The sequence below is a fragment of the Chiloscyllium plagiosum genome, unplaced genomic scaffold (genome assembly GCF_037043375.1).
Source record: "Chiloscyllium plagiosum isolate Xiang-an unplaced genomic scaffold, Cpla_swu_hap1 HiC_scaffold_5, whole genome shotgun sequence".
Classification (NCBI taxonomy): domain Eukaryota; kingdom Metazoa; phylum Chordata; class Chondrichthyes; order Orectolobiformes; family Hemiscylliidae; genus Chiloscyllium; species Chiloscyllium plagiosum.
In genome coordinates, this window is record NW_028270143.1 from 109,710,035 (window position 1) to 109,734,706 (window position 24,672).

General features: G+C 41.2%; 1 protein-coding gene across 7 annotated transcripts in view; it reads left to right on the plus strand.

Moving 5' to 3' along the window:
- The window catches only part of lmbr1 (limb development membrane protein 1), a 268,615-nt gene that overhangs the window by 149,259 nt on the left and 94,684 nt on the right, over positions 1 to 24,672 (plus strand). For all 7 annotated transcript variants that reach the window (XM_087987559.1, XM_087987560.1, XM_043690708.2 and 4 more), the window contains one exon: positions 14,151 to 14,215. In XM_087987559.1, the coding sequence (XP_087843685.1) occupies positions 14,151 to 14,215 (65 nt within the window). The remainder of the gene's footprint in view (positions 1 to 14,150; positions 14,216 to 24,672) is intronic.

The window sequence follows — 24,672 nt, forward strand, 5'->3', positions numbered from 1 at the left end:
AGTCAAGATTTGTTATTTAGTGGCTTCTTTGCTGATGTCCATTTTGACCAATGTATGGAATTCTGCAAGCTAGTTTGAGTTATGTGGCATGGGTAATGGATGCTCTACTTTTTTGACATAATTATTGAATTATTGATAACTGCAGTAGAGTTGAAGTATTTCTTGATGATAAGGTTGCAGACAGGATAATGATTGCAGAAAGTTATGACGTGGGAGGAGAAATGGATTTACTTTGGACTTACCTGTACAAGAATGATCATAGAATCCCTAGTATGGAAACAGGTAATTTGGCCCAACAAGTCCATGCTGATCCTCCAAAGAGTAACCCACCCAGACCCATTCCCCTACGTATTAGTTGACATCTACCCATGACTGATGCATCTAACCTGCACATCCCTGAACACTATGGGCAATTTAGTGTGGCTAATTCACTTAATCTGCTCATCTTTGGACTGTGGAAGGAAACGGGAGCATTCTGAGCAAACCCACACACACTGGGAGAATGTGCAAACTCCACACAGACAGTCACCTGAGGCTGGAATCGAAGTGGGTCCCTTGTTCTGTGAGGCAGCAGTGCTAACCACTGAATCCAGTCATTTGTTTTGTCTCCAGCACCATCTTTTAAAATTTTTTGTGTTATCTCTCTGCCTTATTTATTCAGATTATAGTTCATCCCTTGGATTATTATTCAGTCATTGACTCTTTATTCACACCAACACCCTGGTCACCTGCACAGACGTTTTATTCAACAGTCCACTCACACCATTTGTATGATTGTTTGATCTCAGTGCCCTTGATTTCTCTGCCCATAAATTGTGTTCTTTGTGTTTCTCTCTCACTTCACCTGATGAAGGGGTGACACTCTGAAAGCTGATGATTTCAAATAAACCTGTTGGATTGTAACCAATTTCTGACTTTGTCCACCCTAGTCCAACACTGGCACTCCACATCATTGGTCTGCACCTGAAGTACTGTAACCTGCAAGGCTACAGACTAGCTGCTGAAAAGTAGTATTAGAATGGCACCTAGTTTTGTTTTCCAACTATACAGAATCAATGGATTAAATAGCCTGTCCCTCTGCTGCAACTTTCCTTTGGTGATATAGGTTTTACATTTAAAAAACAAAATTGTGAAAGAATATTCTTGTATTTAGCAACCACTGATGTTGTAATTTCTAGTTGTTTTTAATATGCACGTTGTAGTGGCCTTGTAAATTTGTGCGTCCACCAGCAGAGGTCACTAACAACTTGATAAACTGCAGAGACGCAAGTGCAAATCTTTTGTGATAGTCAATTCCAGAAGCATGACTGACAATTCAGCAGCAGTTGAGGTACTCAGCCAGTGGCTATGAATATTGACATGATTTTTGCTCAAGTTGAAGTCAAGGCTGACCCCACTTCCCAAAGCACACTGACTGCATTAATAGCTCTTTCAGCTGTGAAGGTCACCATAAAATGTTAGTGTAATATCATAAACATACTTATGTTACTTGAAATTTTCTTATTACAATTTTAGTTCTGCATTGCAGTCACAGATGTTGTATACTGTATAAATAATGTGCAGAGCTCATTCTGGAGAGGTAGAAAGTTGAAGAAATTAAGAGCAGATCTAATGCGTTTTCACGGAAGATTGTCATCATTGACTATATACAGAACTCTGCTCATGCACAAATAAGATTGATGTTTAGTTGTTTGGACCCATACATAGTATAGTGCTAGACAAAATCCCAATAGTCCTCAACATGTACTATTGTCCATGAATATTACATTAGCTGACCTGATGTTGACTGTTTCTTTCCTTCCATGTGAGGGCCCATGAGAATATTTTGGGTGTGGGAGCAATTTCAAGGAAAAAAGATCAGTCTGAAAACCTTGTCATTTATATTAATAAAGGACTCATGTTAAGAACCCTGAAGCAATCTTCAGCCTGAGATTCTATCAGATGGATGGAATTTGTCGTGACAAAACATTTCACGTTGAAGTTAATTTGACAATTTATTGTACTATAGCTACATCATATAGTTAAGTATTCCATCTGTATTAATTTCACTTTGATTGCAGTACAGGTTTTAGTCAAATATTAATGCGAACAGTTAATGCAATAGTCTAATAATCCTATTGTAGAAGTAGACATGCTTACAGTGTAGAAGAATGCAAGAATCCATCCAAGTGGCAGCAGAGTGGATTAGCATCAATCTTAGCTGAGTTAAACCATATACATTAAAGGGCCTTTAGTTTTACAGCAATAGTATATTGCAAATTGATTTTTAGAGAAGAGGTTATAGTATTAAAATACTAATAAATCTGTTTACTTCACAATTAGGGAGATCATACACAACATGTAGTAGATACAATGAGAGAAATTAATCCATAATTGAGGCATTTTAATGAATTGTAAACAGTGAACTTGGTGTTCTCAATGCAAAAGCAAAATATTACAGATACTGGAAATCTGAAATGAGAACAAGAAATGCTGGAAATATTCAGCACGTCAGGCACCATCTGTGGAGAGAGAAACACTGAAGAGAACTATTTGGGAAAGTGGCCTTATGCCAAGCTTCCTTATCTTCTTCAAACTCTTTTCAGCCAAATTTCCTAGGATGTTGGAATTTCTTCTGTCTCCAAGAAAGAAAATGCATTAATTCTAGTTTGGTTTGGATTTCAGCCTGTTCCAAAATCCTTGGTTTGGATTAGGAACAAGGATTTAAAGCTGTCTCAGGACATGATCAGCAGATGATGCAGTCTTAAGAGTGTGCATTCACCGTGTCGTAATTTGAGTTCAATTTCTCAAAAGAAAATTTGAAATTTAGAACAGCTCTTTTTTTAAGAACAGGAATGGCAATGATTGTCCAACAAGAGAGAATATATTCATTTCCCCTTAATGGCATTACCATTGCTGAATACTTTAGTATCAACATGCTGGGGGTTACCATTGACCAGAAACTGTCTTGGACCAACTGTAGAAACAATGTGACTGTATGAGCAGGTCAGAGGCCAGCAATTTTGAGGTAGGTAACTCATTTCCTTTATCTTCAGTGCCGATCTATCATTTACAAGGTGCAAGTCAGCAAAATGATTGACTACTCTACACTTGCTTCAATGGGAACAGTTCCAACAACACTGAAAAAGCTTTACTAATCAAAGACAAAGCAGCCCATTTGATTGGCACCCACTAGCTCTTAATCATTCCCTCGCTGATGCTTTATGGTAGTTATGCATCTTGAAACTGGTGTGTATATATCAGCAACTCACTGCAGGTCCTTCAATAGCATCTTCAAAATCTGTGACCGCTATCACTTGGAAGGACATGGACAACAGCTGCATGGGAAAACCACCACCTGCAAGTTCATTTCCAATCACACATTTCTGGCCTTGCCATCCTGACTTAGTGAAGGAACAGTGGCATAGTTCTCTTGTAAGCTTTAAAATTCTGGAACTCCCATCCTAACTGCACTGTCACTGTGCCATTTCAAGAACGCATCTGACCACTGCCGCCTCAATGACAGCTCGTGATGAGCAATAAATCATGGTCCACCCAGCAACGCCAACAAAATAAAATATGGTATAAACTGATATTCGCATAGCTATCTTTGTGGTCTATACTATTGTACACAAAATTTAAAATGCGTATAATGGATGCTGTGATCTTTGACAGTGTCCTGAAATAATTTTGTTCCCTTCTAGGCAAAGGGCTTAAGTCATAGGTTATGCAAAAAAATGAAGTTCCTCGCCTTTCATCTCCTGGTTTACTTCATGAAAGGGGTTTGAGATATCAAACAGCCTTTTGACAACTGTTTGGGATCTTAATCGTATTCTGCATATGATCCTGCCTTTAAGTTTAAACTTATTTTTAAAAAAACTTTCATCATTGAAGCATGCACAGTTTGCAGTGCTAGTCTTTATCAAGTGATGAGGCGAGATTCATGGCTACGGAACTAAATCACCTGCTATGCTATCAGGTCAGAGAGTGGAATATTCTTTCATCCTGACTGAGAATTTTAAATTGAAGCTTAATTCTTACACTTGTATTTGAAGACCACAATTTCTCTCACAGTTCTGACAGCTGGAGGAGGGGTTAAGGGAAATCCACAAAGTAGACATCAAAAAGACCAAAGATATTTGGAAAATCTCCAATTTTTGTTTCCGTTCAATCAGACGACTTTGTTTTCCGATTTCAAACAACATTCTGTATTGGCCTATCGGTACCTGTACCAAGGTAAATCAATGCATGAATTATATAGGCCTATTGTATAGAAAGTAAAATCCCTAAATCAATTGCTGCTGCACTATTAAAGTATTAACACTTTGGGTTAATTTTTATCAGTTAGTGTGCCTGGAGTTTAGAAAGCAACTGTAGAAGATAGTAATTATGTTTGTGCCTGAAATTGTTCTCATGGAAGAGCTACATTTTAATTGAAGATCACAAAAGTGGCAGTGAGCCATTCATTTCCTCTACCTATTGCACCATTGATTTGGCTGATCTGAACCTTAACTTTTTCTATTTCTTTTAATACCCTTGCCTGACAAAAATCAATCAGTCTCGCTTTAAAATTTTTCAGTTATCTGAGCCCAACCAGATTTTTTGGGGGAAAAGAATTTTGGATTTCCGCTACTCTTGTACTTCCTGACATCACCCTAGTATGGCCCCAGTCTAATTTTAAGATTATGTCCCTTTCTTGACTAATTGCTTTTATCCATTTCAGGAACTCAGAAAAATTGTGTACAATCCTAAAAGGCATTATTGTGTAAATAAGAAGTGACTCCTGATGAAGAAAATTACTGCTTTATTTGGGATGCTGAATTCTTCTTTTCTTGGATGGAAATAAATTAGGAGGCCTGTTACTACATTAGATTAGATTCCCTACAGTATGGAAACAGGCCCTTCAGCCCAACAAGTCCCCACCAACCATCCCTGCCCCATTTCCCTACCCTATATTTACCCCTGACTAATGCACCTAACACAATGGGCAATTTAGCATGGTCAATTCACCTGACCTGCACATCTTTGGATTGTGGGAGGAAACAGGAGCAACCGGAGGAAACCCACGCAGACACTGGGAGAATGTGCAAACTCCACACAGACAATCGCTGGAGGTGGGAATCTAATCCGGGTCCCTGGTGCTGTGAGGTAGCAGTGGTAGCCACCTGTTGCCCATACACTACAGATGCTATATAAATACAAGCTGTTTGGAATTGGAACCAAATTATTTGAGCCTTTCTTGGTTGATAGAAGAAGAATTTCCCCAATATTTTGCTCTCAACGTTGGTGTAATCCTTGGCTGTTTTTTTAAATATGCGTGCGTTTTCTCAAATCTGGGAGCCTTGGTACGGGAGACCATGCTTGATTTTGGAAATTGCTGATCTTCAGAAAAAACAATTTGGAATGCTCTCATCCAGTGACTTGTGAATCTAGCAGAGCCAACTGATGTGATTAAAAAGGACTTCAGGTAAATGGCTATGTTGCTGTTGATATTAATTCCCTCCTTACACTTTTGATTTACTAATACTTTCATGCATCCCCCACTCCTCCACATCAGTGAAACCTGTTTAAAATGATTAAATACAAAGAAAAACGTCTGGACAGTTTGTGGGTAACCAAGTTTAAGAGAGTGTACCTATATCTATTTTAGCAGTTTTCATGATGAAACATGGTGCAAACACCATGCCTCAATTCCTGGATTCTTCCTGCCCAGTAATTTGTACCTTCGTATATCTGTAAATCAAGGTTTGGAAATTAATTCTTTTTCACTTAATTTGACCTCTCTTGTGGCTTCTTGCATAGTTTTGTGAAAGGATACTGCAGAAGTTTAATGAGCTGAAACTCCACAGTATATTAACAGACTACCAATAAACTTCATGTTGCTCGTTCACCTAGATCAACCTCCCTGTCCATTAGGGTATTTGATTTTCATTGATATTTTGAGTGGAATGTATTGTCTCTCCATCCGTGGAATGTATTGTCTCTCCATCCGTTGAATGTAAAGTGGCAGAAGAATTGGTGAAGGAAGTTGTCTGGTCAATTATCAGCAGTGCCCTTGCAGACTGCAGATATGCCTCGTTTTAGCTGTCAGGTTGCTTATCTGAGACTCTGTTCTTCTCTCTCCAGATGCTGCCAGATCTGCTGTGTATCTCCAGCATTTTCTCTGTTTATTTCAGATTTCCAGTATCTACCATATTTTACTTTTTTATTTGGTTGGTTGGAGTTATACCTCGCAAAAAGAAACATGATGGTGGTTCTGAAGGTCTGTTTGACAAAGAGCATCACTGGAGAAGTTTCACAGGGTGGTGCTCCAGACCTGACCATCTTCAGCTGTTGATGAATGATCTTCCTTCCATCATAAGTGAGCCAATCGTGAGCAATATTTAGCACATTTACATCATCTCAAGTACTAAAGTTGTTTCGTGCGTAGCAAGACTGGGCAACATTTGAGCTGAGGATGGTAATTGATGAGTTACATTCTTGCCACACAGTGCAGGCAGTGCAGTGCAGGAAAGATTCTAATCACCACCCCTTGGCAATCAATGGAATTCTCATCGGTGAATGTCCCACTATAGACCTCCTGGAGGGTTACCATTGACAAGATACTGAATTGTGGCTCCAAGAGCAGGTCAAAGGCTGGGAGTTCTGCCGGAAGCAACTCATTTGACTCCTCGAAGCCTTGTTGTTATGTACAAGGTAAATGATAGAATATTGGCCACTTGCAGTTCCAACAGCACTAAGTTTAACACCATCTGGAGGAATGTAACACACTTGATGCTTACCTTAATCCACCATTTTCGACATTTATTTCCTCTACCATGGATGCAGAATGGCAGCAGTGTGTACCACACACAAGATGCATTATAACAACTTAACAAAACTTCACCAAATGCTTTGAAACCCTTGGAAATATAGTTCAACTATATATAATATATATTTAAACAACGTACCCTCCATCATACGGTCAGAGTGGGGAAATTGCTGATGACTGTATGATATTCACACACCAGTACTGAAGCAGTCAATGCAGCAAGCACTAGAACGTATACAGGTTTGGGCAGTCGCTGGCAAGTAACAGTTATGTATTTGCAGAATTACATTTTATTTTGCTCAAAAACTGCATTAATCCATGTAAGATTCTGAAAATGCCACTTTAGAAATAGAGGCAGTCTGACTCAACATTGGGACACAGACTTTAATCTCACACCTTTAATGCATTATCTGAGCTGAGATGGCACCTATTGTTTGAAAAACTGAAGCTAAATTGCGAATGTAATTTAAAAGGAGTTCTGGCATTTACATATTAAAAAAAACCAAAACTACCATATCCCAATCAAAAAGATGAAAGACTTTACCTAAATTTTGTTTAATATATCAATCCAGATCCATGACACTGTTACCCTTCTGCTATAAATTTTGTGTCTTATGGTCCTGTTCCGCAACCACCTGATGAAGAGGCAGCACCTCAAAAGCTAATGTTTCCAAATAAACCTGTTGGGCTATAACCTGGTGTTGTGTGATTTTAACTTTGTTCATTCAAAGAATAATCAACTTTCATAATTCTGCATTTGAATATGAATAATCATTCCTTGAGTATCTTCAAATCAGAAATTGATAGATGTTTAAATACTGAGAAAATGATGGAGTATGGAGATGGTGTGGAAAGGTGGCGTTCAAGTACAAGATTACATTATTGACATTATATCATATGTAGTTCATGATTGGGCAGATGCAGGACAATGGGGCGGAATGTAAAGTTATACTCAGTCATAGAGATGTAACAGCATGGCAACAGACCCTTCAGTCAAACTCATCCATGATGACCAGATATCCCAACCTAATCGAGTTCTATTTTCCAGCACTTGGCCTATATCCGTCCAAACCCTTCCTATTCATATATCCATCCAGATTCCTTTTAAATGTTGTGATTGTACCAACCTCCACCACTTCCTCTGGCAACTCATTCCATACACTCACCACCCTCTGCGTGAAAAAGTTGCTCCTTTGGTCACTTTTATATCTTTCCCCTCACATCCTAAACCTGTGCCCTCTAGGTCTGGACTCCCCCACCTCAGAGACCTTGTCTATTTACCCTATCCATGCCCCTCATGATTTTATAAACCTCTATAAAGGTCACCCCTCAGCCTCCGACACTTTAGGAAAAACAGCCTTAGCCTATTCAACCTCTCCCTGTAGCCTAAATCCTCCTGTTCTGGCAACATGCTTGTAAATCTTTTCTGAACCCCCAAAAAGTTTCACAATATCCTTCCAATAGGAAGGAGACCAGAATTGCAGGCAATATTCCAAAAGTGGCCTAACCAATGTCCTGTACAGCCGCAACATGACCTCCCAACTCCTGTACTCAACACACTGACCAATAAAGGAAAACCTACCAAATGCCTTCTTCACTATCCTATCTACCTGTGACTCTGCCTTCAAGGAGCTATGAACCTGCGTTCCGAGGTCTCTTTATTCAGCAACACTTCCCATTAAGTGTATAGATTCTGCTCTGATTTGCTGTTCCAAAATGCAGCTCATTTACCTAAATCAAACTCCATCTGCCAGTCCTCAGCCCATTGGTCCATCTGATCAGGATCCCATTGTAATCTGAGGTAACCTCCTTTGCTGTCCGCAAAACCTCCAATTTTGGTGTCATCTGCAAACTTACTAACGAGATATCCTATGCTCCCATCCAAATCATTTATGTAAATGACAAAAGGTAGTGGACCCAGCATCGATCCTTGTGGCACTTGACTGGACACAGGCTTCAACTCCAGAAAAGCAACCATTCACCACCACCACCCTCTGTCTTCCTTCGAGCTAGTTGGCTAATTATTTAAATGGTGACGTATTGGGAAATACGGATACACAACAGGATTTGGGTGTCCTTCTACACTTGTCAATGGCAGTAGATTGGCAAGCACAGCAAGCAATGAAGAAGGAAAATTATATATTCATTGCAAGAGGGTTTGAGTTCTGAAGTATGGATGTCTTGTGGCAGTTATACAGGACATTGGTGAGACCACATACAGAAAATTTGATCTCCCTACTTAAGAAAGCATATATTTGCTCATCCACTGTGAATAATCATTCCTTGAGTATATTCAAGTCAGAAATTGATAGATTTTTAAATGCTGAGAAAATGTACTCCACTGCTTTCCTCCGAAGCAAGTATCAGCAATGGCAGGACAGTCATATGACGCGAATTTGATTAGTTGAACTAAGTTTGTATTCACTAGAATCTAGAAGGATAAGGCAAGATCTGATTGAAATGTATGAAATGCTGACGGCTTGGCAGGCTAAATGCAGGGAGGATGTTTTCCCTATACAGAGTTAAAGTTTAAAGTCTTAGGCAGCAGAGTAGACCATTTTGGATTGACATGAGGAAAAGTTTCTTTGTTCAAAGGAAAATGAACCTGTGGAGTTCTCCACAGAAAGCTGTGGAGGCTAAGTCACTGAATATATTCAATAAAGAGATAAAATTTTAGATCTTAAAGACATTAAGGGAAATGGGAAGAAAGCAGGAATATGTCTTTGGGAAAGAGGGTTAACCATTATCCTATGAAATGGTGAAGGGCGCTGAATGGCTTATCCTTGCATTTGGTTTCTGTGTTTTTTTTTTAAGTTATTGAACTTTGGATGAGACTTGAAGAGCTGAATGACTTTCTCCAACCTCTCTTGAGTTTTTGTTTTAAATTAAAGTTGGAACACAACAGGCACACACCAAATGTATTCTAAAACAACAATTGCTAGAAATACTCAGAAAGGCGAGTTAACATTTTTGGTCCAGTTTCTGCCAGACCTGAGTTTTTCCAGCAATTTCTGTTTTTGTTTCTGATTATCAGCATCTGCAGTTTGTTTTTTGCCAAATGTATTCAAGTGGTGTAATTTTGTACATATATGTAGTCTAACATACATATTCGAAATGAGGTAAACTTTAAGGGTTAACCAGAGTAGTTCCAGTATTGATTGAAAGCAGGTCATGTTCTCAGAATCAGGCCTTTGGCCCATTGAGTATGCATCAACAAAAACTGTTCTAAATCCATGTTGGTGTCACATTTCAGCGCTTGGTCCATCGCCTTGAACGTTGTGACATGTCAAGTACTTTTTAAGGTTATTAGGTTTCCCGCCTCGACTGAACTCCCAGGCAGGGCATTCCAGATTCCTGTGGATGAAAATAGCTTCCCTCAAATCCCCTGTGTTTCCCCTTAAAATTTTGAGGCCTTGTTATCAATCCTTTAACTAAGGAGAACAGCTGCTTTCTATCAACCCTGCCTATGTTCCTCATCATCTTATACACCATAATCACAACCCTTTCAACTTTCTCTGCTCTGAAGAAGACAACCCGAGCTTCAATGTTCAAACGCTGCATTCCAGGTAAAACTCCTCTGCAGCCCTTCCAATGTAATTGCATTCTTCTTCTTATGTGGTGACTAGATCTGCACACAGTATTTCAGGTGTGGCTGAACCAAGGTTTTGTACAGCTCCAACATTGCCTTCCTGCTATAATAATCTGTGCCATGACTGATATTCTGCCATAATGATCCTATTAATCTATCCTGCTGCCTTCAGGGGTCTCAAGGACCCTAGTACAAGTATCCTAAGAACCCTTTGTTCGTCTGAATTTCCTAGAGACCCACCATTCATTGAATACTCCCTTGTCTTGATACTTAGAGTCATAGAGACGTACAGCACAAAAACAGACCCTTTGGTCCAAATCGTTCATGCTGACCAGATATCCCAAACTAATCTAGTCCCATTTGCCAACACTTGGCCCATATTCCTCCAAACCCTTACTATTCCTAAACTCATCCTGATGCCTTTTAATTGTACCAGCCTCCACCACTTCCTCTTGCAGCTTATTCCATACATGCACCACCTGCGTGAAAAAGTTGCCCCTTAGGTCTCTTTTATATCTCTCCCCTCTCACCCTAAACCAATGCCCTCTAGTTCTGGACTCCCCCAGCCCAGGAAAAAGACTTGTCTATTTACCCTATCCATGCCCCTCATGGTTTTATAAACCTCTGTGAGGTCACCCCTCAACCTCCAGTATTCCAGGGAAAATTGCCCCAGTCTATTCAGCCTCTCCCTATAGCTCAAATCCTCCAACCCTAGCAACATCCTTTCTGAACCCTTTCAAGTTTCACAACATTCTTCCGATAGGAAGGAGACCAGAATTGCACGCAATATTCCAACAGTGGCCTAGCCAAGATCCTGTACAAGTATATCATCTCACAGGCCTAAATTTCATTTGCCACTGATCTGCTCATTAGACTTTGTATTTAGGGTTTGAGGTTTGTCTTTCCTTTGGACCAGGAGGTCAGTGTTCAAGTCTCACTTGCTCTGGAGGGATAGTAACATCTCTGAAAAGGTTGATTTTAAACAAACATCCGGAGTTATTACGAAACAATTGATTTGGTAGCGGAGGGGAAAGGAAAAAAGTCGTTTGGTAATGGAAAGAAGCCATTCAATAGGACATGAAAGCATCTCCGGATATGTAACAAAAACAGTTTTAGGGTTCTGGAAGGTCTTGTGGTGAACTGGTGGTGTCCATACCTCTGGGCCAGGTGACCAGGATTCAAGTCCCTTCTGTTCCAGAGATGTGTTCGAACATGTCTGACCAGGCGCATTTTAAAAAATCCAGACAAAGGTGCATTTGCGAATGGTGTGGAAGGACTTTGTAAGAAAGGGTGCTGGTGCTGCAGTGGTCATGTCCCTATCTCTGAACCAGGGGTCCTGGCTTCAGGTTTGACCTGTGCCAAAGGTGTGCAATAACAGAAAATATCTTCAAGGTTTTGGGGTTGTTATGGCTCTTGTGCAATGGTGCAAAGCTTGTGCAAACCTTTGAGCTAGAAGTCCTGGTTTCAAGTTGCACCTATGTTATAACATGTCTGAACAGGTTGACTTTTAAAAAGAAAATGTTACCGTCTTGGAGCTCCTGCCGTGCAATGGTAAAGCCTCTGTCTCTGGGCCAAGGCACCCAAGTTCAAGCCCCACCTGATTGAAGGGTGTGTAGTAACATCTGTGTATAGGTTGATCAGAAAATATTTTAAAAGTTTTCCAGGGCGCTCTTTCCCCTCTCAACTCAAATGGTAATGTTATTACCTTTCGGTCAGAAGGGCTGGATAGAGGTCCCACCTGCTTTGGATGTGTCAAACATGTCCGAACAGGTTAATTAAAATATCAAGAACTAGGTTCTTTGGCTGTTGAGGGTGTTGTCAGTCCTCTTGTGGTATTTTGATTTAATTTCACTTCGTTTTTCTCTTTTGTTAATATTTTTGCCCCTATTAAAACCAGTCTAATGGATTGTTGACTTCTGTCAGGGAAGGTAAAGAGTGGTATTTGTGCTAAATTACCATTTTACAATTAAGCCCTTGTAAATCTCTGCCTAATTCAACGTATGAGTGTCAATCTTTTAAACATACTTCGATAGCTTGAAGACAAAATATCTTCACAAACTAATGTTACTAACAAATTTTAAAAGCTCACTTCATTAAGCTTAATGTCTTATAATTAAATTACAGTTGAGCATGTTGTATGCAGTCAGTTTATTTCCAAAAACAAACATGTGAGACAGAGGAGGAGGAGAAGAGATAGTACTGATGTTTAAACTGATAAGCAGTGGAAAGTTGTGAAATAGGAAGGATATTGTGAAACTTGAAAGGGTTCAGAAAAGATTTACAAGGATGTTGCCAGGTTGGAGGATCTGAGCTATAGGGAGAGGCTGAACAGGCTGGGGCTATTTTCCCTGCAACATTGGATGCTGAGGGGTGATCTTATCGAGGTTTATAAAATCATGAGGGGCGTGGACAGGGTAAATAGACAAGGCCTTTTCCCTGTGGTGGGGCAGTCCAAAACTAGGTGCAGGTTTGAGGGGGGAAAAATTTGAAAGGGATCTAAAGGGTAACATTTTCACACAGAGGGTTGTACATATATGGAATGAGTTGCCAGAGGAGGTGCCAGCAGCTGGTACAATTAGAACATTTGAAAGGCATCTAGATGGGCACATGAATAGGAAGGGTTTAGAGAGATATGAGCCAAATGCTGGTAAATGGGAGTAGATTATTTTTAGGGTACCTGGCCGGCATGGACAAGTTGGACCGAAGGGTCTATTTCTGTGCAGTACATGTCAATGACTTTATGACTTTCAGAGTATACATTTTCACTGGAATGGAAGAAGACCTCAAAGAACTGTAAACTGAAAAGCTGGAGATTCTATCCCTTGAATGTTGAAAGATAAATTTGAGACTAAATCCAAATCTCTAAATATTTTCAACTAAGCATACTTCAAGCAGCAACTTTTTGAAACTTTTTAAGAATGTATTACTAATAGTCTCACAAATACAAATAAGCTTTAAAGGTCAGCTCGCACACCAAAGCACTTTGCATCCAACGAATTAGTTTTTGAAGTACAGTCACTACTGTGATGTAGAAGACATGGACTATTTCTGCACATCAGTGTGTCTCAAATAATAACATGAACATCCTCTTCCTAAGTGTAAAATAAATGCAACTCATTCATGTTTTTGTGTTTGACAGAAGGTTATTATGTTTTTTTGTTAAACCTAGGTCTGAGAGGAAAATGTAGGGCAGTTAACTGACTCACGCAGGACAGAGAGGATTTTAATTTAGGGGATGATCTGGTATCAAAGCCTTGATGTAGATGTAAGAAGAAGACATGTGCCAGATCGAAGGCTGCACTAGTGCTTGGGCTAGTTCTCTGTGAAACAGAACTTTAACTGCTGGCATTTTTCAAAATAGCAAAGAATTTAGGTAAAGTAATGGTTGTTTGAATTAGTAATGTTTAGCTCAGATTAAGCTCAGTTTTTAAAAATAAGCTTGGGGTTTTGTCTTTTTATGTCAGGATATTTGACAACATGATTTGCGTAAAATATTGGAATGAAACAGAAATGATGATGGGCTTTGAAAATGAAGTTACTATTGTTTGAACAAGGAAACACTATAAGTGTGAAACAAAGGAATATAACTGACTGCCAAGGTCTTACTGAGAGCTGCATAGATATGATGGATTGACGAGCTTCTTTCTGTGCTGCATAATTCAGATAGCCCTGTACTTTAGTTTCAATCTTTGTTCTTAAGACACGAATTTAATACAATTAATCAAAATGTTTAATATTTTTAATGAAACTCTCCATTATTTTTCCCTTTAGTGTGTACACCGGTGGGTCTATCCAGGATGTTCACAGTAATGGGACAATTGCTAGTAAAGCCTACAGTAAGTAACAAAGACAATTGACTGCAGTATACGGTCAATAGTTATGTTCTGATATGTATCTGACAAATGGAAAGTGTTCCATCTCTAAACTGGTCATTCATGTTCCAGATTTATTTGCTCTCAATTTTTTTGTAATAGCATTGGCCCAAATCTTCCACGAAAAAATCCTTCAAGGCCCATCCAAAATCTTGATGTGCTGACACTGCAGGGATTGCTTAGGAAGTTTGTATACTTCTGATAGGCAATTCCCCAGGTCCCAGGACCTTGCATGAATATGTGCTCCTCTGAATTTGAATCAGATATTTATTTGGAAGAGATCTGCCTTATTTATCTTGATAGCTACCAGAAAAATGCTGGACCAATGAAACCACTTCGAACTCCTGGGTAACTATGCAACTGAGCCTTCAGTGCTGTGTTTCTTTTACTCCTTACCCCCAGTAGAATTTCTGGCCATGTTGGATATCTCTGCGGTGACTAGGTTCCTTGAGTCTGATGTGTGACTCTGACTTTCTGTCCCACAAGCAGATTAGGTTATTCTGCACTTGCATGACTCTCATGAACAATATTGAATAGCATTCTGAGAAGTTTGTCCTGTGAGAGTTTGGCAGGGTTATCCTAAGTTGCCTGCCAAAATATGATCTCTGTTGGTGAAGGTAGACCTGTATCCTGAAGCGTAGTTCTAAGAAACCTAGAAACAAGGAGCAGGTATATGTCATTGAGTGTTTTGAGCCTGTTTCAGTATGGAGATGGCTGATCATCTAACTCAGATTCTCACCATACCCTTTGATCTAAAAGGTCTGCTTGTATGTTGTGGTCCATTTTAACAAAGCTCATTTACTGAATATTATACTCAATGTGTGCGCTGCACGCGCACTTGATGTGTCTTTCAACTATCTGGTAACTGAAATATTTGGGGAAGTAATCAGTGCAGAGAAAATTGCCATAGTTTATTGGGAATAAATCTGAAATTTTGGACCTGGGATATGACAATCTCATGACATTATAGAGTTTCTTTGTAATGACATACTTTGTATATCCTCACTTCATTCACCGCTGGCTAATACATACTATCCCTGTGTCAGAAATCTTGCTCTCTCTATGGCCATATCTGCTTAAAGTAGCTGAGGCACTATGTCCTGGAAAAGAGTTTCAGGTACAAGCACTTGTTTCCCCTTAAATGTTGCACCTTTTGAGATCCTGATTTTTTTGTTTGTGGTGGTGTCACGGATGGCAATTTGCAGCAATATTGGTAACTGTACTTAATGTTTGCAGATGTTGCTGTCTGGCTGCAATAACTTTATACTTTCTGCTATCTTATAGCAGTATAGCAGCATCGCTTTTTCCCCAAGAGATGGTCTTCAAAATCTTTGGGGATTGATGCTGTAACCAGCCTCATCACCTTCTGACATGGCTCAGTCTCAGAAGACACAGTCCTTTTTGATTCAACTTATTCTGGTGGCAGTTACCTGTAAAATATCAGCTTTCGTGATGAGTTTTGAAGTTCATTTTAACACAAAGCCATTCCTCCTACATTTCCCATAGCTTATCTTGCTGGTCATAGAACATAGAAGAATACAGCGCAGTACAGGCCCAGTGGCCCTCGATGTTGCGCCAATCCAAGCCCACCTAACCTACACTAGCCGACTATCCTCCATATGCCTATCCAATGCCCGTTTAAATGCCCATAAAGAGGGAGAGTCCACCACTGGCAGGGCATTCCATTAACTCACGACTCGCTGAGTAAAGAATCTACCCCTAACATCTGTCCGATACCTACCACCCCTTAATTTAAAGCTATGCCCCCTCGTAATAGCTGACTCCATACGTGGAAAAAGGTTCTCATGGTCAACCCTATCTAAACCCCTAATCATCTTGTACACCTCTATCAAGTCACCCCTAAACCTTCTTTTCTCCAATGAAAAAAGCCCCAAGGGCCTCAGCCTTTCCTCATACGATCTTCCTACCATACCAGGCAACATCCTGGTAAACCTCCTCTGCACCCATTCCAGTGCCTCCACATCCTTCCTATAGTATGGCGACCAAAACTGCACACAATACTCCAGATGCGGCCGCACCAGAGTCTTATACAACTGCAACATGACCTCAGGGCTCCGGAACTCAATTTCTCTACCAATAAAAGCCAGTACGCCATATGCCGCCTTCACCGCACTATTTACCTGGGTGGCAACTTTCAAAGATTTGTGTACATGGACACCAAGATCCCTCTGCTCATCCACACTACCAAGTATCCGACCATTAGCCCAGTACCCCGTCTCTTTGTCACTCTTACCAAAGTGAATCACCTCACACTTACCTACATTGAACCCCATTTGCCATCTTTCTGCCCAGCTCTGCAACTTATCTATATCCCGCTGTAACCTGACACATCCTTCCTCACCGTCAACAACTCCACCGACTTTCGTATCATCCGCAAACTTGCTCACCCAACCTTCTAACCCCTCCTCCAGGTCATTTATAAAAATGACAAACAGCAATGGTCCCAAAACAGACCCTTGCGGAACACCGCTAGTAACTGCACTCCAAGATGAACATTTACCATTAACTACTACCGTCTGTCTTCTTCCAGCCAGCCAATTCCTAATCCAAACCTCCAACTCACCCTCAATGCCATATCTCCGTATTTTGCAGTAGCCTACCATGGGGAACTTTATCAAACGCCTTATTAAAATCCATATACACCACATCTACCGCTTTGCCCTCGTCTACCTCCTTAGCCACCTTAAAGAATTCAATAAGGTTTGTGAGGCACGACCTGCCCTTCACAAAACCATGCTGACCATCTTTGATCACATTATTCCAATCCAGATGTTCATAAATCCTATAAATCATCTTGAGACAGAGATTAGATTAGATTACTTACAGTGTGGAAACAGGCCCTTCGGCCCAACAAGTCCACACCGCCCCGCCGAAGCGCAACCCACCCATACCCCTACATTTACCCCTTACCTAATACGGGCAATTTAGCATGGCCAATTCATCTGGCCTGCACATCTTTGGACTGTGGGAGGAAACCGGAGCAGCCGGAGGAAACCCACGCAGACACTGGGAGAACGTGCAAACTCCACACAGTCAGTCGCCTGAGGCGGGTATTGAACCCGGGTCTCTGGCGCTGTGAGGCAGCAGTGCTAACCACTGTGCCACCGTGCCGCCCACTGAGCTGTTGACTCTCTGCAACCCCTTGGTAATAATGGCTGTTTTTATTTTCACTGCTTGCTTACCCAGTTTGAGTCATAGAGATGTACAGCATGGAAACAGACCCTTCGGTCCAACCCGTCCATGCCGAGCAGATATCCCAACCCAATCTGTCCCACCTGTCAGCACCCAGCCCATATCCCTCCAAACCCTTCCTATTCATATACCCATCCAAATGCCTCTTAAATGTTGCAATTGTACCAGCCTCTACCACATCCTCTGGCAGCTCATTCCATACACGTACCACCCTCTGCGTGAAAAAGTTGCCCCTCGGGTCTCTCTTATCTTTCCCTTCTCACCCTAAACCTATGCCCTCTAGTTCTGGACTCCCTGACCCCAGGGAAAAGACTTTGTCTATTTATCCTATCCATGCCCCTCATAATTTTGTAAACCTCTATAAGGTCATCCCTCAGCCTCCGACGCTCCAGGGAAAACAACCCCAGCCTGTTCAGCCTCTCCTTGTAGCTCAGGTCCTCCAACCCTGGCAACATCCTTGTAAATCTTTTCTGAACCTTTTCAAGTTTCACAACATCCTTCCAATAGGAAGGAGACCAGAATTGCATATTCCAACAGTGGCCTAACCAATGTCCTGTACAGTTGCAACATGACCTCCCAACTTCTGTACTCAACACTCTGACCAATAAAGGAAAGCATACCAAACACCTTCTTCACTATCCTATCTACCTGCGACTCCACTTTCAAGGAGCTATGAATCTGCACTCCAAGGTTTTTGTTCAGCAACACTCCCTCGGACCTTACCATTAATTGTATTAGTCCTGCTAAGGTTTGCTTTCCCAAAATGCAGCACTTCGCATTTATCTCAATTAAACTCCATTTGCCACTTCTCAGCCCATTGGCCCATCTGGTCCAGATCCTGTTGTAATCTGAGGTAACCCTCTTCGCTGTCCACTACACCTCCAATTTTGGTGTCATCTGCAAACTTACTAACTGTATCTCTTATGCTCGCATCCAAATCATTTATGTAAATGACAAAAAGTAGAGGACCCAGCACCGATCCTTGTGGCACTCTGTCTTCTACCTTTGTCATTGGACCTGAAACTTTAACTCTGCTTTCTCTCTACAGATGCTGCCTGACTTGTGGAATTTTTCCACCAATTTCTCTTTTTGTTTCTGGTTCCCAGCATTGACAGTTCTGTGGCTTGTTTTTGCTAAATGTTGCAACTGCTCTGTTTCTATTTTGTTTAAGGCATTTTCCTTTACAAGTTTGCTTTGCAGCCTTTTTCAGGAGAAATGACTCCTGATCACTTTTGTCGTCTTGTATTGTTTCATTAACGCTGTTCTTATCACTTGTGTTCAGTTGGAAAGATTCAATTTACGTGAAAATCTCAAACAGATTGACTTAACAAAACTGAAGAGTTGTGGTTACCAAGGCACTTAAATACATATCCTTCGTACAACATACTGCTGCTGGTCATGTGGTGTTAGCTGGTCATTAGTTAATTTCCTTCTTCACCTCTTAAAGCAACATAGCTCATCCTAATAAGACAGTACCCCCTCTCTCTGTCCACATCTCCGACTCACTCAAACCTCTCCAGCTCTCCCACTGACTCCCTGCAATGTCCCATGCTGGACCGACCCCCTCCCCCAACACTCCCTCTGACTCCTCTTGAATCTCCTGAACATTCTGGTCCCCTTGACCTGAGCTGACCCAGCCATCACTCACCCATGTAAACGTTTTTTTTAAATTACACCGAATTAAATGTACAAAAGCCTTTTAGAATGCTAGTCAATGAAAATTTGTTAGAATATGGTGGCTACTGCTGGCAAAGTGAGGTATGGCACCTCTTTTCTTCCTCCACTGATGATTTTGCACTATGAAGAAGAACTCCAATGGAAGACAGCTCTCTGGACTTTTGAAGAGACCGGATCTGTTTTGGTTCCTATAAAGAAATATAGGAGAGACAACCACCTGATGAAGGAGCAGCACTCCGAAAGCTAGTGCTTCCAATTAAACGTGTTGGACTATAACCTGGTGTTGTGTGATTTTTAAATAGGAGAGGCTAGTAATCAGTCAATCAATGACTACTGCTCCTCTGATTTGGCCTCATGTGCATGAAACAGTAATTGATACCTCAACCAGGAAGGATACCAGGCATGAGTGCTCCTGGTATAGAAGCAGAACGTGCAAAGAAATTCCACAGTTCTGGTAGCATCTGTGGAGAGAAAAGAGTTAGTGTTTCAACTCCGCTGAGCCTTCTTCAGAACCAAGTGCTGTTGGTATACTTTGTGCTTGAAGCTTAATGCAAAGGTTTGTAAGGGAGCCTTAAAATTTAGGGAAGACTAGTGCAGATTGTGCTAAGTGTGTAATATTTCTGTATTCAAAAGCATTTTAGCTGATTCCTTGCTAAGTCCTTATTGAAAGAAGACTTGTGTGTTCTTTCTAGCAGTCTTATCAGCTTGTTGTCATGTTCAGTTTGCAGCCTTTAGTGATAAGACTATTTAATATAGTATGAAATGGAATTCACTTAAGTAAAATAGATTACCATTAATTTAATAAACAAAATTAATTAAATCCCAGCTTTTCAATTCCTGAAGATATGACAGCTGTCCATTATATCTGTCTTTTCCTGGCCCAGCTTCAATAAGTGTTATTACATCCCATATGTGCACAGGCAATAATTTTGCTCTTTAATTTTTCTCTGCAGCATGGGCATTCCTCTTTTGTCTTGAAACTTTCAATGCACTTGTTTCTTTGACCTCTTCTATTTGCTGCTTGATGGTTTCACCATCTCCTTAACCACAACAATATGCACATTTGGTGATTGTGGTAATCTGTTCCATTCTCCAGTCTTAGTCTGCTAGATTTTTAGATTACATTACATTACATTACAGTGTGGAAACAGGCCCTTCGGCCTAACAAGTCCACACCGACCCGCCGAAGCGAAACCCACCCATACCCCTACATTTACCCCTTACCTAACACTACGGGCAATTTAGCATGGCCAATTCACCTGACCCTGCACATCTTTTGGACTGTGGGAGGAAACCGGAGCACCCGGAGGAAACCCACGCAGACACGGGGAGAACGTGCAAACTCCACACAGTCAGTCGCCTGAGGCGGGAATTGAACCCGGGTCTCAGGCGCTGTGAGGCAGCAGTGCTAACCACTGTGCCACCGTGCCGCCCAAATTTTTAGCTCATGATGTTGCTGCTCCTTATTGTTGAGCTTTTGACTTTAAAGCTACACGAAGATTGAGGAGTGATCTTATTGAAGCACACAAGATTCTGGGGCACTTGACAAGCTAAATGTTGAAATGATATTTCCATGAGTAGGGGATCTCAAATAAGAAAAAGAATCATTTTCAAGCAGAGTTGCAAAGGAATTTCTTGTCCCAGAGGATAGTGAATATCTAGAATTCTCTACCCCAGAGAGTTATGTGGGCTATATTGCTGAAAGTATTTAAAGAGATTAATATATATTTAGAATATCAAGAAGTTGAGGGCTATGAGAGGCTTTAGGTAGAGTAGCCATGATCTTGTTGAATGGGGGACAAGCTTGAGGAGCTGAATGGCCTATCCCAGTCCTGCTTTAATGTTCTAATGAATGCTTCTGCTTTGTAGTTACATATAATCTCACCTGTTGTTTGCTGTTCACCCTGTCCTCCATTCTGCTCTACACGGTCTTTGCTATGTTTAGAACCTGAGCCCTATGCCCTCCTTTCTGTCTAGTTTTGCCCTGCTGCTAATACCTCTGATATTGAAGAATTGACTGCTGACCTACAAAGTCTGCTAGGTGATGAACAATAAGAAATAAACTTTCACATGTTTAATTTCACGTCTACTATGATGATGTAGTTAATTGAAGTGAAAATGGAGGCTATAAATTTATTCAACATGAAATTAGATAATATGCTGATAAAAAGGCATGTTAAAATATATGCTTTGGAACTATGAGAAGACTAGATTGGGTGGCTAATCTGATGCTGAACATGGGTACATCCTAATTTATGTGCTTATCTTGTTACAAAAATGATTAATTTATACTGTTAAATGCACAAAAAACATATAAAATTTCTGGAGATTAATTTATAGCATGAAAACACTTGATTATTTATATGTGAATGTATATTTTTAAATTGGAACCTAATTATTTTATGCTGATGTTTCATGAAAGTGAGAAAGGGAGATATTCAGGGCAAACAAATGACATTTGACAGACACAGACAAATTAGGGTACCTGGAAAAATGAAACCCAACTGGCCCAAACAACCTTGCACATTAGGAAGAAGATCTTAGGAAGACTGACAAACAATGATGTTATGAACCAACAAGGCTCAATATCTGCAAATATAATACTGTGGAAGCTGGAAATCTGAACTGAAAACTGACCATTTTGGAAAAGATCAGTAGGTAAAGCAGCATCTGTGGAAAGAGAAAGAGGACCAATATTTCATCAGTGACCTTTTGTCAGACTGACAAGAAGACCAGAGTCCTGATGTTATCATCCTGTTTCTTATTTCACAAATGGTGCCTGACCTGCTGTGTATTTCTAGTGTTTTCTGTTTTAATTTAGGGTAAATACAGAGGAACCTCGATTATCCAAATATCAATTATCCAAATTTCGGATTATCCAAAGAAGATCTCAAAGTCCTGATAAAAACATTACCTCAAAGACGTGTTTCAATGCTGATCACGTTTTCTGTTTACAATGATTAAAAATGAATTCGGTTTCCTGAAATGCTGCCGAGAACAGTCCTGGACATTGATGGGAGCCCAGGCATCGTCTCCAAATAACTGACTGCCTTTAAATATGTTCCACTGTGTCTCTATGGATCTGTCCTCAAGGCTAGTAAGTCAGCCCAGTTTTCTTGCCCATTTAATTGCTCTTACTAAGTTTAAGGTACTAGTCTTAGACTCAGTCATGGGCAACTCAATAATTGAATGGCCTCCGGAAACCTAGTAAACACATCCATTATGGTCAACAGATACAGATTCCCACTTTTTGTGTTTTTTGGGAGGGTGATCCTATGCATTCAAGACTCTGGTAAAAAGGTTCCTCAAATGCAAGAATGCGTATTAAGGGTGCTGGTTTTATCACTGCCTGAGGTTTTTCCAATTATCTGACACATCAAAGGTGCCTGGCAAAAGTCAACCACATCCTTATCCAGTCGAAGCCAACAAAAATGTTTTTGCATTTAGCTTGAATTTTCCTTCCTCCCAAATGATCTCTGACTGGTAATTCATATGGTATCCACAACATCTCCTGCTAATACCATTAGATACAGACTATCCACAGAAATACAATCAGCCTGGTATGGAATAGAATATCCTTTATTATCATGTGTACTCCAGTACAGGTGGACAGTGAAAGGTTTTTGCAGTGGCTGCTTCCAATGGCATCATCTTATGTACAAGTACCTAGATTCAAGTCTTTGATAGAAAAGAGGAATAGAAGGTCAAGTAGGAGCATTACTTAGTGTCTAAAAAATAAGTTCGAAATAAGATAGTCTGAACATAGTTAAAGGATTGACATTACAGTCTGGTAAAGAATTTCAAATAGACATTATATTGCAGCAACTCAGTGAGCACAAGGTCTGAGTGCCTGCGTCAGGCCCCAGTCCAACAACTGGCCCGTTCCGGTCCAAACCTCCAATGTGCCCTACACTGGCACTCAGCTACACCAAGGTAAGTTGCACTTCTCCAAAACCTTGGATCTTCCCTCGCATTGCTCCGGAACTGGGTCAAGGATCAATTTTACATCGGTTATTCAAGGAAGTTATGGATAATTTAGGAATAAAATAATTCAAATTCACTGCATACCATCCAGAATCGCAGGGAACATTAGAACCATGGCATCAGACTTTCAACACCATCCCATTCTCACAATTCCTTCGACTCCGCCGCATCTGCTCCCAGGAGGACCAGTTCCAAAAACGCACAACCCAGATGGCCTCCTTCTTCAAGGACCGCAATTTCCCCCCCGACGTGGTCGACGATGCCCTCCACCGCATCTCTTCCACTTCCCGCTCCTCCGCCCTTGAACCCCGCCCCTCCAACCGCCACCAGGACAGAACCCCACTAGTCCTCACCTACCACCCCACCAATCTCCATGTACAGCGCATCATCCGTCGTCATTTCCGCTACCTCCAAACGGACCCCACCACCAAGGATATATTTCCCTCCCCTCCCCTATCAGCATTCCGTAAAGACCACTCCCTCCGTGACTCCCTCGTCAGATCCACACCCCCCACCAACCCAACCTCCACTCCCGGCACCTTCCCCTGCAACCGCAGGAGGTGCAAGACTTGCGCCCACACCTCCCCCCTCACCTCCCTCCAAGGCCCCAAAGGAAACTTCCATATCCGCCACAGATTCACCTGCACCTCCACACATATCATCTATTGCATCCTCTGCACCCGATGTGGCCTCCTCTATATTGGGGAGACAGGCCGGCTACTTGCGGAGCGTTTCAGAGAACACCTCTGGGACACCCGGATCAACCAACCCAACCACTCTATAGCTCAACATTTCAATTCCCCCTCCCACTCCACCAAGGATATGCAGGTCTTTGGACTCCTCCATCGTCAGACCACAACAAAACGACGGTTGGAGGAAGAACGCCTCAACTTCCGGCTAGGAACCCTCCAACCACAAGGGATGAACTCGGATTTCACCAGTTTCCTCATTTCCCCTCCCCCCACCCTGTCTCAGTCAAATCCATCAAATTCAGCACCGCCTTCCTAACCTGCAATCTTCTTCCCGACCTCTCCGCCCCCACCCCAGTCTGACCTATCACCCTCACCTTGACCTCTTTCTACCTATCACATTTCCAACGCCCCTCCCCCAATTCCCTCCTCCCTACCTTTTATCTTAGCCTGCTGGACAAACTTTCCTCATTCCTGAAGAAGGGCTTATGCCCGAAACGTCGATTCTCCTGTTCCCTGGATGCTGCCTGACCTGCTGCGCTTTTCCAGCAACACATTTCCAGCTCTGATCTCCAGCATCTGCAGACCTCACTTTCTCCTCCATCAGACTTTCAAGACCATGTTGAGGTCACTATTGTCTGGTGGATTGAGATAAAGGAATCCTATTTGTAATTTTTGCCATGAGAGATGCACCTAATGAATCAAGGACATTCAGTACATTTGAATTAGTTTTTGGGATGAGGTGAGAGGACTACTGAAATTAATTAAGAAGAAATTGATGAATCAGAGTTCAGAGACCACATATTTGCATAGTGTGTCAAATTTTAGGAAAAGATTAAATAGAGTGAGTGAATTGAC